Genomic DNA, 13,533 nt, shown 5'->3' on the forward strand with positions numbered 1-13,533 from the left:
CATCCGAGTTCGTGAGCGGACCGACCATCGACACCCTGCCCGCCCGATCTTTATCCGACGGTTAACATCTGCTCCTCCATTGGACGGGTCCGATTGCATCGATCATGGAAAGCAGCGAACCGCGGCGCGTCTTGCTCATAAAGGCCGAGCGGGCGAGGAGCGTTTCGGCCTTTAAACCCTAGGCGGCGGCAGCGGTCTTGTCCTCGTTCTCTCCAACCTCGCCGCGGGCGCCAAGGTACCGACTGTTTTCACCCTCGATCCATGGCTGCGGTTCCAATCCAAAAGCATAGACTGATCTGATGACCGATTCGGTCCTGATTCTTACACTAGAGCGCATCAAGAGGGATTTGAAGTCGGCGTCGTTTAGCTGTTTTGAACTTCTGATATGCCGATTACTTTCTGTCAAAGACTTTAGCATAATATAAATTGGATTCTGAGTTCATTGACGTGCATCTATTCATCCCATGTCGTAGCAATTAGATGTGATTCGTATTGTATCGAACCATATATCTTATACAGTTAATCATGTTATGTCATCTGGTACTTTACTGGTTATCTTTATGTTTGTAGTAGCTTAGAACATTATTTTTGCACACTGGTTAAAGTCTGCTGCGTCTCATTTGTTATGATGCAAGATTGCCACTTGTTATTCGACCTTTTCAGAAATTTACGATTAACATGTATCGAGAATGTAAATGTATAAATCCTCTCTCATCGACGGGCTAAAACTTTTAAATGGATTGACAGCTATTAAACATGGTATAGGAAGGTTCTGTGGCATCATATTTCACGTTGTTGAGCATGGGCGGTTCTACGTGCTGACATGTGAAGGAGAGTCTTTAGCTATAAATATATAAGTCCTATTTCATTCATGGGTAACAATTTTTGATGGATCGGCAGTGATATCTTTTGCATCAGGTAAGACAAATTTGTGATAGATGGTCATATAGCCCGCACTATGCGAGTGGCTGAGAAACAAAAAAACTGAAGAAGCTTACGTAGAGTCCGCATATGTTTACCATAGCTCATCTTATACCTATTTATTTAAAGTACAAAAACTGTTTTTTTTGTTTTATATTTTGAATCCCTTCTGTATCCTTTTGAAGGCTATCAAAATGTTTACTGCAAGGAAAAAGATTCAAAAGGAGAAGGGTGCTGAGCCGACTGAGTTTGAGGACACTGTTGCACAGGCTAGTTGTTAATCTTGGTTTTCTTGTTCCTGATGGTTCCATTTAAATATTTTTAGCGAATAGTTTCTAGTTGTTGCAGGCATTCTTTGATTTGGAAAATGGAAACCAAGAGTTAAAGAGTGACTTGAAGGATCTTTACATCAACTCAGCAGTGTGAGTTTATCAACCTTCCTCATATCTTGTGTGGACAAGCCTCAAGCTGCTTATTTTTCGTCATTTCATGTTATTCTGATGCAGTCAAGTTGATATAGCTGGCAACCGGAAAGCTGTTGTTATCCATGTACCATATAGGCTTCAGAAAGCCTTCAGGAAGATTCATGTGAGGCTAGTTAGAGAACTGGAGAAGAAGTTTAGCGGGAAGGTAAGCGAGGGTTGGATCTTTCTTTATGTTGTTGTGGTTAAATGATTTTAGGTCAAAGTCGAATTAATGAGAGTGCCAGGTGATCTTTTGTAGCAGGAAACATTTTTATGAACCACATATGATTATTTATTAATACAACTTCTAAAGAACTTCTGGTGATCTGAATAATGCCTTTGCATGGGTGCTATTGGAATATATGTGTTCAAAATACATAGTCGAGTTGTTCAAAACCTCATGACAAAATTCCATGGCTACAATTCATGAATATTAAGATAGATAAGGCTGCATATACTGATTGATGGGAGTCTTGTGCACTTGTATGTTCTTTTTTTTTTTTTCCTTGGCATATTCACCTGGTTATTAGGTCCAATATGCTTTATGTTAAAATGTCTCATTTTTCCAATATGCACATCAATCAACGCAGCAGGTAAAAGCTTATTGGATTTATTGACTGTTATTACAAATTTTTTTATTGACATTATCTTGTATTTGAGTCTAATTCACAGTGGTGTCACAGCATCTTCTCATTAGCAACCTAGAACATGATGTCGAAAAGTTCTATTATGCTTTGTCAATTTTGAAGATCGCCTTTGTGGTTTTTCAGTGCGATTAAACACCTTTGTACCTTCTAAAGTTCATTGTGTTGCTTTATTTTGTAGGATGTGATTCTCATTGCCACTCGAAGGATATTGAGGCCGCCAAAGAAGGGCTCTGCTGTTGTGCGCCCTCGCAGCCGCACTCTCACTGCTGTTCAAGATGCCACGTTGGAAGATGTGGTTTATCCTGCTGAAATTGTTGGAAAGCGCATAAGATATCGTCTGGATGGCTCTAAGCTCATGAAGGTGTGTCCCTTGTGATTAATTCCATAGTAGGTTGAACAGATTTGATGCCATCTATATCTCCTATCGGAATTTGTTGGATGATGTTGAGCATCTCTATGCTGTAATCATCAGTTGATATGGTCTATTTTGCCATCGTCTATTTCTTTTGAATACTTATTAGAATGACAGTCAAGGCATTTTTCTGCATCTTCTTTTGACCTGAAATGGTTTATTACTATTGTAGAATAAGTCTTATAATGGTGGTGTTACATTTAGTGCTTATGTCATTTCTGTTCATTCCATTAAATGAAGGTTTAAAGTTGTTTTATTTAATCCATTTTTCTTTCCTGGCCTTTTCTTAGTGGCATATCACAGACTGCAATTTATTTTGTTAATTTTTGTGTTTTACAGTCCACTGAAGAAAATGTTGTCTCTAAGTTAAATAAATTTTCATTTATCAGATTTTCCTGGACCCAAAGGAGCGAAACAACACGGAGTATAAACTGGAGACCTTTACAGGGGTTTACAGGAAGCTATGTGGGAAGGACGTGGTATTCGAGTACCCAGTCACCGAGTCCGCCTAGAATTTTTATGATGTTAGAGTGTTGCTAAATTTACGTATCAGAGGACAAATTTGTTCCTTTAATTGTGCCATTTATTTTGTCAATCGGAAGGTGCTTGGACCTCATGATGTTTAGGAATTTGACATTTTTCGCACAAGTTTATTCCATTTTATTTAAGCTGGGAACCGATAGGCGCAGCAAGCAACTATTCAGAAATTTGATGTTTTATTCTGAGGCAAAGCATTTAAAATTGTGTTACCATATATATGTAGTATTTTGTAAGGTTTGTCATATCGAAGTGTACCGTCCGTATCGGGTGGTATGTATCGATCCGATACGTTACCGATATGTGGATCGTCCGGTATTGTTACAGTATTATACTTTGCTATAGTATTATATTGTAGCACTACACAGTATGAAAAAATATAAAATTATTTGATACAGTAGGGTGTATCGTTCGGTACATCCTGATGTATTACCTGGTATATTAGTATCGTATCGTATCGAGCCCGGATAGGTACAGTACCATGAACCTTGATATTTCGTAAGATTTATCCCTTTCTTTCTTATGTATCTTTGTTTGTGTGAAGTCCATGTATTATTATTTTGCCACAGAGCAACCGAAAAATGATCGTGACTTTGACTCTGTGATTCGAGTGGAGAAAAATGTAATTCAAATTTTGGATCTCATTTCATCGAATCATGGATTCATGCATTAATAAAGAAATTTCATTAGTGTTCTTCGTATCGTTTGACCATGTCTATTCTTCTGAGCTTTGCAGGAAATGGAACTCTCAACTCTCGAGCGTTCTGGCGATTTTGTTTCCCGAGTTAGCTCGTGAAGTTGATGAACACTAACAAGCTGATGAAGAAGTCGAAACATAAAGGCTCCCAACTTGCCCTTCTCCCGTGGTCAAGTACAGGTCTCAAATGACAAGTTGCTGAGGAAGTCAAATCACCACTTTGATTCCCACTAATGGACATCTCAAATGACAAGTTGCTGAGGTAGTCAAATCACCACTTTGATTCCTCACAAGATTTTTGTGAGTTCTTGAGGTAGAGAACTGAAAAGAGAAGATGAAATCTCGAATAGACAGAAGTGGAATCCGAGTAGATCGATTGATGGAAGATATGAAAGTTGAAGTCATCAAGAACCCATGTCCAAGATTATGTTGCCCACGAGAGAACCCGATGAATATTGGAGAACTGGGGAAAAAAGAAATCGAGAAATCACCCATATCGAAGTATTAAGTATGTTTCTTGTACAAATGACCATATATACTGAGGGAGTACTTACAAAAGCAAACACTCAATAAGTTAATAGCATCGTTCTATCCCTCTAGATCGGACAAGAGTAAAGTCGTTACCCTTAGTTCAAGTAGTTTGAAATCCAACAGCGATGATGAGGAGTTGCAAGGACCTCGAATAAGAGCAATGCGTTTGTTGAATGTGTTGCAAAGTCAAATGGGAGAGAATATAGAAAAGAAGCAACAGAAAGCAGGAAACAACGAGTTGATGTACATGGATATCAAGCCAAATGGTCGAACAACCTGTGTGATAATGGACATAAACATTACTCACAATTTTATTGCTGACTAAGAAGCAAGACTACTTGGGTTGAACCTAGAGAAGAACCCAAGTTGGATGAAGATTGTAAACTTGGAAGCTAAGCAAATCTCTGAGCTGACAAAGAGGGTCTCTATCAAAATTGGGACATAAAGCGGAAGAATAAACATGATGGTTGTGCCACTAGATGACTTCCAAGTAATTCTTAGAATGAAGTTAATACATGCGGTGAAGTTTATGTCAATGTTATTCCTAAACTCCCTATGTTGGATGGGAGGCGACGACACCTAAGTGGTTTTAATTTCTTAAGGAGGAACGAACGATTCACAATAAATATCAGCTTTATAATTAAAAAAGGGAATGCAAAATAGCAAATTAATTTTTATGATCGTAGTAGTAAGGCTAGAGCCATTTGATGTGGAGGCCACTCACAAACTTATTATAGTAGTAGATGTTTTGAAAGAATTTACAAACATTATGCCACCTAAGTTATTGAAAACTCTACTATCATGAAGAGGCGTGGATAATTGCATCAAGTTGGAGCTGGAAGCTAAGCCTCCTTTTGAGACCTCAATACTGAATGACCCCTCTAGAGTTGACAAAGCTTAGGAAGTAGTTTGATGAACTACTAAGTAATGATAAAGAACAAGTATCTAATCTCGCTCATCAAGGACTTGCTCGACCAATTGAGCAAGATTATGTATTTCTCCAAACTCGACCTTTTGTTGAGATACTAACAGATGCATATAACTGAAGGCGACGAAGCGAAGACTACTTGTGTGATCAGGTTTGAAGCATTTGAGTTCTTAGTGATGCCTTTGGTATAACTAATACTCCAATCATATTTTTACACTCTCATGAATCAATTCTTTAAATAGTATTTGGATAAGTTTATGATCATCTATTGGATAATATTCTTGTCTACAGCTAAATTTTTTAGGAGTATGTCAGACACCTTCGAATAATTTTCATGATTCTAAGAGAAAATATTTTGTTCGTGAAAAGGAAGAAGTGCTACTTTGCTTAGACAAAGATTTTATTTTTAAAACATCAAATTGATAAAGATCTATTTAGATAAACAATTTGAAGGTGTAGATTGTGGCCAAGTGCCGAATACCAAAGAAGGTATCAAAGCTGAGATCGTTCCTTGATTTCGTCAATTATTATCAGTACTTTATAGATGGATACTCAAAGCGCGCAGCTCCATTGGTAGAGTTGCTGAAAAAGGAGCATCCTTGGTGATAGTCGGACAAATGTGCTAGAAGAATCAATACTCAAATTGTCAGACTATAGGAAGCCTTTCGAAGTCTATACAAATGTTTTGAACTTTATTATTAGAGAAGTACTTATGTAGGAGAGTCACTCAGTGGCTTATAAGAAACACAAGCTCAACAAAACTGAGTGACAATATCTAATGCACAATAGGAGATGACAGTAGTGGTCCATTATCTACGAGAATGACGGCACTACCTCCTCGGAATACAATTTATGCTAAAGACAAACAATATCTCATTGAGTTACTTACAAACTCAAAAGAAACTCTCCCCAAAGCAAGTATGACAATATGTCTTCTTGATTAAATTTGATATGACAATGGAGTATAAGCTCGAAAAAATAAATGTCATGGTCTATTCATTGAGTAGGAAAGTGGAGCTGGTAAATGTTGTGCAATTGGAAGACAGAAATCACGTAAGTTAATTGTACTCTAATTTTTTTTAAAGATTAGGGATGGACGATCTCCAAGTAGTAACCCTGATGCAACTGATTAAAGAAGGCAAGACATGATAATTTTGGATCAAGCATGTATAAAAAAGGAAATAGAGCTTGTATTTCTTGAGTGGATAATTTAAGATGTAAACTCTTAAGTGTACAATTTTCTTTGGGCAAGACTTATGTATATTCACCGAATATTAGTTCTCATAGAGAGGGTCTTAACTAAAGATAGGACTGATATAGAGGAATATGTTCGAACGTGTCTTATTTGCCAACAAAATAAGGTAAAGCAATGAAAGCCAATAGAACTTTTGGAGTCATTGTCTATGCCAAAAAGGCCATGATAATGTATTTTCTTGGACTTTATATCAAACTTGTCAACGATAAGAGGACTTGGATTAACACTTGCGGTGGTCGATTAATTTTTAAAATATATAACATTCATTGTTATACCCCTATATTGCTTAATCGAAGAGGCAATGAAGTTAACGATGAAAACTCAGTGATGTATTAAAGATTTCCGAATAATATTATCAGCGATCGAAACATATGATTTTTGATATGATTATGGATCGAACTGTTTAAATTATTATGATATAAGTAATACTTCTCTATAAATCTCTATCCTTAAATGAATGGTTAAACTAAAAAAATTAATTCATTGGTTGAATAGATGTTTTATCTCACTAGGAATATCTTTCTTTTTCTTGGAAAAAAAAAGTGATATTTCGTAATTTGTGATTGAAGGCATCTTTTTCTGTTTGGAAGCGAAAAAAAAAATCATATCCCAAATAACTTCATTATTAATTTCTCAAACAAAAGCAATAAAAACAAAAATTTCATTGCTAGTCCCAGAAATATTTCTTATTCCAACAAATTGGGATCGACATGCGTTGTCCCCGAAAATTCCTAATTCGAGTCCCAAAACGTTATCCATTGTTCATCGACGTAGTCTTTCCTATGCCCCCATCAAGCAATCCTGACCGTTTGTCCGAGATCGCACGGCTGTCGTCTCACAAATCTGATATAACTCTCATTGACCGTCTACGTGTACGGCTACATCGAACAGATGTGCCGTTGACGGCAGGCACCAGACCTTTCCCGAAGCTTCCGCCAACACGTGTTTCGAATCCGACGTTTTACCTCGTGACGCGTCTCGTGATTCCCGACCTTCCTACAAATATCTCGGTGTCTCATCCGAATTCTCCCTCCGATTCTAAGAAACGAGAAGAGGGAAGTACGAAGCAACTCGAGATCGCTAAGGTTGAGGGATTCGAGCCGTAATCCGAGAAGCAGCAGCAGGAGGAGATGACGATGGAGTCCGATAGGTAAAGGGAGAATCCTTACGTCAATTGTTGATTGCTGTTTCGGTTTTTCTTGGTTAGCGTCGATTTCTTCTCTCGATTTCGACGATTCTTCATCTCAAAATTCAGTTTTTAACAGATTTGTGGTTTTGATGTGATCTTTCTTTTTACCTGGAGCAAAAATCTAGCCATCTTTTCCTTGCGGTAGGGGCAATAAAGAAATCGAATGCGAAAATTTGTTTTTTTTTTAGGGTAGGGTGATTGACGCGTGTGAAGCTTCGGAGGTTTTGGATTTTGGCTCTCGGATTCAGTTTGGGTCTAGAAATTAGGGCTTTGCTTCTCTAGGAGTTAGAATCGTCCGAGAGGATTTAAGGGGGCGTGTGAGGTAGTTACAAACTGGATCTTTCTCATTTTCTAGATAGTGTAACAATTGATTGCTCTTTTAACTCGAATGCTGATAAAGATTTTGATTGGGTAATCACAAATCCGAAAATTTGAAGCTGTTCGGAAAGGGCGAAATATGTATTAGGTTCCAACATCCTCTTCATGTGCAAAACTAGATGAGGCTTATCACATGAGAGTCAATCCATGTGCATGCGTAAATAGTTTGAAGAACTGACAACCTTCTCTGATAACTTGATAAAAGTATTGATTGGATACTTAAGAAATATCAAAAGTTTAAGCCGTTGGAAATGGGCTTAGTATGTATTGGGTTCCAGCAAGTCTATGCTTGGAACCAATGCCTTTGGTTGATCTGGAATTCTTTCGGATCAGAACGTTGCAGTGCATAAGGGGTTTTGAGGTCATTGTGGGGTAATGGTAGCATGCTACTAATGGAGAATTGGTTTTGAACTCTGGCTTTGGTTTCAGTTCATGATACAAAAACCAAAGATTGGCACTACAGGTTCTGGTGAACATGTTCGGTTGTTTCTATTGAGTGATTTTTATTAAGGTTTTATATGAGGAATAGAAATGTCTTACAATTGGCTCTTTATTTCACTATGTCTAGGAAATACGGTCTTGCTTCCCCAAGGGAGATTATGAACAGGTTGAAAGATATGCCAAGTAAATACTTTTTGTGCTACAGGGATGAACTGAAGCCATGATTGAATGGAACACAAATTGATTGTTGCATTCCATGGTTTTTTGGAATTTGGAACTGCCCTGAATTGGTCATATGTAGCTGATGGTTTCTTGTGAATTTTTTGAAAATCATTGGATTTCCTCCCTTGGTTCATCCTTGCGCGCAAAGGTGATTGGAGGGAAGCAAGTAGATGACCGTCCTTGGTAAAATTTCTTTGGAAAACTTGGACCTGGCTTTACCAAAGGGGTTTTCTAGTTAGTAGTTGTTGAGGACTTTTAAGCATTACATGTTACACTTGAGGCTTCTTGGGATAAGCTATTGAGGCTTTTGTTGTCCAATAGTATGATATTGGCTTGTTATTTTCTAGGGTCAACATGGTCTTAAAATCGATCATGAGAAATTTTTTCTTGAGCTTAAAGTTGAAGGGCATTGATCTTGAGAGTAGACCAATTGTAGGATCTACGAGTACCATTTTCATGGGAAAATTTCTCACTTCCTTCTAATTAGAATTTTAGAGAGTTCTCCTGGACAAACTGGTATAATATTTTTCTCGTTTAAGTTAGCTGGAATCTCTTTGAACTTCATCCTTAAAAGAAATGGGCATTGTGAGGTATCGTCGCTCACTTTGGCTCGAACCTTTCGAGTGGGTGAGTTGGAGGTCATTAATCTAAGCTGATTTGAACTGAATCACTATGTTTGTTCTCTAGATTGTAGGACCTGAGCTTTGTATCTTATATATTGGAAATCTGGATTCTGACTGATTCATCCTTTCTTTTGAGAATCGGAAAATTAGTAAAAAACTGTTGTCAGGGTGAAATAATGATGTCGAGACTATAGGAGCTTTGTTTTTGGTGGTCACATTCTCCTGACTTGAAGAAATTCATGGCTGAAGTCATGGTCCTAGATTTTTCTGTTTGCTTTTGGAATTTGTTTTGTTGTTTTCAGTGAGTTGATTGAATGCTTTTCAAGTAGTTGAAAAAAATCTCTTAATTTATGCTCTTTATGGTTATTTTTGCCAAATCACATTCTGTACTTATTTTTCTGCACTTGTCTTATGATCTTTTCTGCTGAAGTAGAGTTGGGGCGCGCCAGGTGATTGCTTGCATTAATTCCGTGGAGTATCTAGGTATGATATTGAAAATGCCTGTTTCTTTAATTCCAAAGCAGTCGTTATAAATCCTATTACATGAGTAGTCACATTGGTTTTCATCTCCTAATCCAGACATAAGTTATAAGACAACAGGAAAAACTATTGTATTTTGGATGCATATTACTCCCAAGACACTTCTAAAATTCAAAACTTCAAGCCGTTTGTATGTGGCCATTCACCTGTGCCAGATGTTATATTTTGCTTGTTGAATGTGCTTTCATATTTTTCCACGAATTCTGGAGTTTTGGCATGGGAATCAAAATTCCTCACTAACCCACCTGCTTTAATTATTTACATTCTTGGTAGGAGAATGGTCAGGTGCTTTGATTTGCAACCGAATGATTTTCTCATGATGAAGATGATATATTTATCTTCATTAGTTATCAGTTTCCTTCTGGTTTTGTTTATTGTTTATTTTTAGTTTCTTGCTGTTCTGTTCAAGCGCTAATTTGTTTGTTCTTTGCTTCTTTCAGGAAAAAGAGAGTACGCAGAGGGAGGAATGGCTCTCATACTGTGGCGGAGACGATTGCTCGGTGGAAAGAGCATGGTCGCCAGCTTGACTGTTCCATGGATGGTGAAAAGCCAATCCGGAAACCACCTGCAAGAGGTTCAAAGAAAGGTTGCATGAGAGGCAAAGGAGGTCCAGAAAATCCTAGTTGCAGATATCGTGGTGTAAGACAGCGCACCTGGGGCAAGTGGGTCGCTGAGATCCGAGAACCAAACCGGGGTGGCCGCCTTTGGTTGGGAACCTTCCCAACTGCTACCGAAGCTGCTCTTGCTTATGATGATGCAGCAAGAGCGATGTATGGCAGTTTGGCCCGTGTCAATCTACCTGGAGCTGTGATGAGCAAGTCATGTGAATCAACTACGACTTCACATCATTCTGATGCTATCGATGCCTCCATCTCCAGCACGGGTCACATCAAAGTTCCAAGCATCGAACCGAAAGATAAAGTTCATTTTCCCAAGGCCGAATTAGACGACGAGGAACTAAAAGGTGAGGCGGGATGTGACAAGGAGCCTTCAACGACAGCTGATGCTTCAAACATGGGGGTTTGTCAGTATGGAGATCAGACAGATGCACCCGAGGATGAATTCTCCGTCGAGGAGATGTTGAGGTTGATGGGTGATGATACCGAAATCAATGTCCACGATCAGTTTGGTACTATCTGTGCAGATACGAACTGGCAATGCTTTAGTCCGGCAGGCATGTCGTCAGGCTTCCAGAATCCAGATGCTACAACGTTAGGGTCTTTGTGGCGCACCGAGCAAAATCCTTTCGACTGTAAGGACAGTCTTCTATGGCCATGGGTTGATGACCGGGACAAAGGCCCGGAGGAGGCCATAGAGACTTCAGAGTTTGGGGTCTCTTATGGGGACTTCCTTTCAAGCCCGAACATATGGTAATCATGAGAAGATTCCTTCTTCTTCTTCTTCTGTTCGATAGAATGACTCGTTCTCTTTGAGTATTTTGTGAGAGACGGGTCGTCATATAGTCTTTCATCGTTCTTCCTTCCCCTACTTGTTCGTGTGTATGTTTCTGTGTTGTGTGTGTACATATCTTATCATTGTAGTGTACAATAAATAGATTGCTGTAATATAAAGAATATCTCGTCTTCACCGCATGTAATCATGAAGTATAGTCATATAAGGAGAGATGGGGTTGGATTTGTGTCATGGAATTCAATTGTAAAAAATGTTGAAGAGTCATTTAAAGTCAAAAAAGAAAAAACAAGAAAAATAAATCCAGAGAGAAATTCCACGTGATCGATCGATCAATCAATCATGCACGAAAATCTTCTGATCCAAGATTGCCTATAGCTTCCATGATATTGTGCACTAATACGTGTTATTTGAATCAATTAAAATTTCCTAAAGGATATAAAAAAAGGAAAATAAAAAAGAAAATTCTCTCATTCCGTGTTGGTTGCTGGAAAATGGAGATATAGGGTGAGATTAAGAGATCAGATCGATTGATGATCTTTCACAATCTTAAAGAGAAATGAGTAAGGACGTCTATAGTAGGTGGAAGCCTCTCAAACCACTAATCCCTTATGATTAATGGCTCCGTTTTAATCTTAATAGAGGTTTTTTTTATTTATTTTTTCCAAAAAAAATAAGTAGAATTTAAATCTATAATCTTACGATGAACTGTCAAAATCTTTTACCTAATCAAACACAATTACCATCAATCGAGACTCGGCATATGGATAACATGTAAATCAGTAACAACATCGGATCCTCAAATTAGTGATTTGTGTTGTGTCTCTGTCTCTCTCTCGTTGACTTTGTCCATTCTTGGACGAGAGAAGGCATATATCTTTCAAATCAACTCTACTTTTGTGTTTGCGTGAGAAATTACAGACAAATTAATACTGACTTTGTCTGTCCGATTGCAGAAATCATAAAAATTTTCTGATATGGTCAACTAAAAAAAAGGTCAACGAACCACCAATATAGACAACTGTTCATTTTTTTGAGGTCAAACAGTGCTGCCATGTTTAATTAGTCGTCAGATGAGCAGCTCACCTTTTGATGCGCGTTACAATAGCGTGCATGAAATCCCACGTAACGAAGCTTAGGATGTGACTTCCAACGCGATCTAGTTAGTTGCCTTCTCAGTTCCACTCCCTATAATAGCCATGGTCGTCCCGCCATCCAACGAAGGAAGAGGAGGAGAGAGAGGGAGAGAGAGAGATGGGCAACAGCCTCCGGTGTTGCTTGGCCTGCGTCCTCCCGTGCGGTGCCCTCGACGTGGTCCGCGTCGTCCACCTCGACGGCCAGGTCGAGGAGTACAGCCGCCATGTCTCCGCCAGGGAGGTCCTGGCGGCGAACCCCAACCACGTCCTCACCAACCCGCGCTCCCAAAGCGTCGTGCGTCAGATCCTGATCGTGTCGCCGGACTCGGAGCTCAAGCGGGGTCACTTCTACTTCCTCGTGCCCGCCTCGACGTTGCCGGAGCAGAAGAAGAGGAGCCGGCACACCGCGTCGCCCGTGACCAGGTCACAGAGCGACGATAATTATCCGACCGGGATCCTCTCGGAGAAGAGATCCGTACATCGTCGCCGCAGAAACGGCCGGGTCGGAGTCTGGCGACCGCATCTCGAGAGCATCTGCGAAGACTCGTGAAGGGAAGATGTAAGAGGAATGTACCTTCTGCAATCGTACGTATGAGATGGTGCTTCAACCATCGATGCCAAGTTGTACAGAACCGTGTTCTTCAACAAGGAATCGGAACTGTGTTCTATCCTGTCATATGAACACATTTTTTGGTCTCTCAGATTGCAAACTACACATCACATTGTTTCTCTATTGCAAACCGTGTTCTATCTTCTCCTTTATTATGCTCTCTCGTCACTCTATAATGATTTCTTAATATCCACTATTTTTCCAACAGAAAACAAATCCCATAATTGCTCAAGTAGTGGGAATAAGTAAGCATCCAAATGGTGAAAGCAAACTGAATCATCAAGGAAAGTTCGATCCTAGTGCCAGAGATAGAAGAGAGAGAGAGGACTCAAGCAATCGACAAGAGGTGGTTTGCATGTATGTTAAAGGTTTACAGCTAATACTGTGCATTCTTTTATAGAACCTATTTTGACCATAACTCTTGGATCAATGTAACATGATATTTATAGGTGAATATGGTCCCGGAATCCATTATTCATTACAGTGACGACTAAGAGTTATGGAGACAAGCAATCTAGATTTATAGACTAAGGATAAAATATTTCTCAATGATTGCTTCTCTCTCTCTCTCTCTCTCTCTCTCTCTCTCAAA

General features: G+C 39.1%; 3 protein-coding genes across 5 annotated transcripts; all 3 read left to right on the forward strand.

Moving 5' to 3' along the window:
- The first annotated feature begins 122 nt into the window (after positions 1–122).
- LOC135652391 (small ribosomal subunit protein eS7-like) lies at positions 123–3,198 on the forward strand. The gene is made up of 6 exons (XM_065173270.1): positions 123–235; positions 1,107–1,190; positions 1,270–1,343; positions 1,428–1,551; positions 2,211–2,393; positions 2,834–3,198. The coding sequence occupies exons 2-6, from the start codon at positions 1,116–1,118 to the stop codon at positions 2,954–2,956; spliced, it is 579 nt and encodes a 192-aa protein (XP_065029342.1). The 5' UTR covers positions 123–235; positions 1,107–1,115; the 3' UTR covers positions 2,957–3,198.
- Positions 3,199–7,401: 4,203 nt separating this feature from the next.
- Positions 7,402–11,377, forward strand: LOC103972349 (dehydration-responsive element-binding protein 2A). 3 transcript variants are annotated; one of them, XM_009386653.3, is made up of 3 exons: positions 7,402–7,542; positions 9,679–9,728; positions 10,226–11,377. In XM_009386653.3, the coding sequence occupies exon 3, from the start codon at positions 10,320–10,322 to the stop codon at positions 11,157–11,159; it is 840 nt and encodes a 279-aa protein (XP_009384928.2). In that variant the 5' UTR covers positions 7,402–7,542; positions 9,679–9,728; positions 10,226–10,319; the 3' UTR covers positions 11,160–11,377. The 3 variants fall into 3 exon arrangements, with proteins under 3 accessions (XP_009384928.2, XP_009384927.2, XP_009384929.2); XM_009386654.3 differs by having other exon boundaries at positions 7,446–7,542; positions 9,676–9,728; XM_009386652.3 differs by lacking the exon at positions 9,679–9,728 and having other exon boundaries at positions 7,408–7,542.
- Positions 11,378–12,449: 1,072 nt separating this feature from the next.
- Positions 12,450–12,881, forward strand: LOC135653027 (uncharacterized). Its single transcript, XM_065174436.1, has one exon. It carries the CDS (start codon positions 12,450–12,452, stop codon positions 12,879–12,881), a length of 432 nt encoding a protein of 143 aa, XP_065030508.1.
- The last annotated feature ends 652 nt before the right edge of the window (positions 12,882–13,533 follow it).

Source organism: Musa acuminata, chromosome BXJ3-11, assembly GCF_036884655.1.
Source record: "Musa acuminata AAA Group cultivar baxijiao chromosome BXJ3-11, Cavendish_Baxijiao_AAA, whole genome shotgun sequence".
Taxonomy (NCBI): domain Eukaryota; kingdom Viridiplantae; phylum Streptophyta; class Magnoliopsida; order Zingiberales; family Musaceae; genus Musa; species Musa acuminata.

Bases quoted from the DNA above. Each gene is read 5' to 3' on its own strand.
- LOC135652391 (XM_065173270.1), top strand. From the start codon at position 1,116: ATGTTTACTGCAAGGAAAAAGATTCAAAAGGAGAAGGGTGCTGAGCCG. The intron at 1,552-2,210 runs GTAAGCGAGGGT...TTTATTTTGTAG, and splicing joins AGAAGAAGTTTAGCGGGAAG to GATGTGATTCTCATTGCCAC. The intron at 2,394-2,833 runs GTGTGTCCCTTG...TTCATTTATCAG, and splicing joins ATGGCTCTAAGCTCATGAAG to ATTTTCCTGGACCCAAAGGA.
- LOC103972349 (XM_009386652.3), top strand. From the start codon at position 7,523: ATGACGATGGAGTCCGATAG. The intron at 7,543-10,225 runs GTAAAGGGAGAA...TGCTTCTTTCAG, and splicing joins ATGACGATGGAGTCCGATAG to GAAAAAGAGAGTACGCAGAG.
- LOC135653027 (XM_065174436.1), top strand. From the start codon at position 12,450: ATGGGCAACAGCCTCCGGTGTTGCTTGGCCTGCGTCCTCCCGTGCGGT.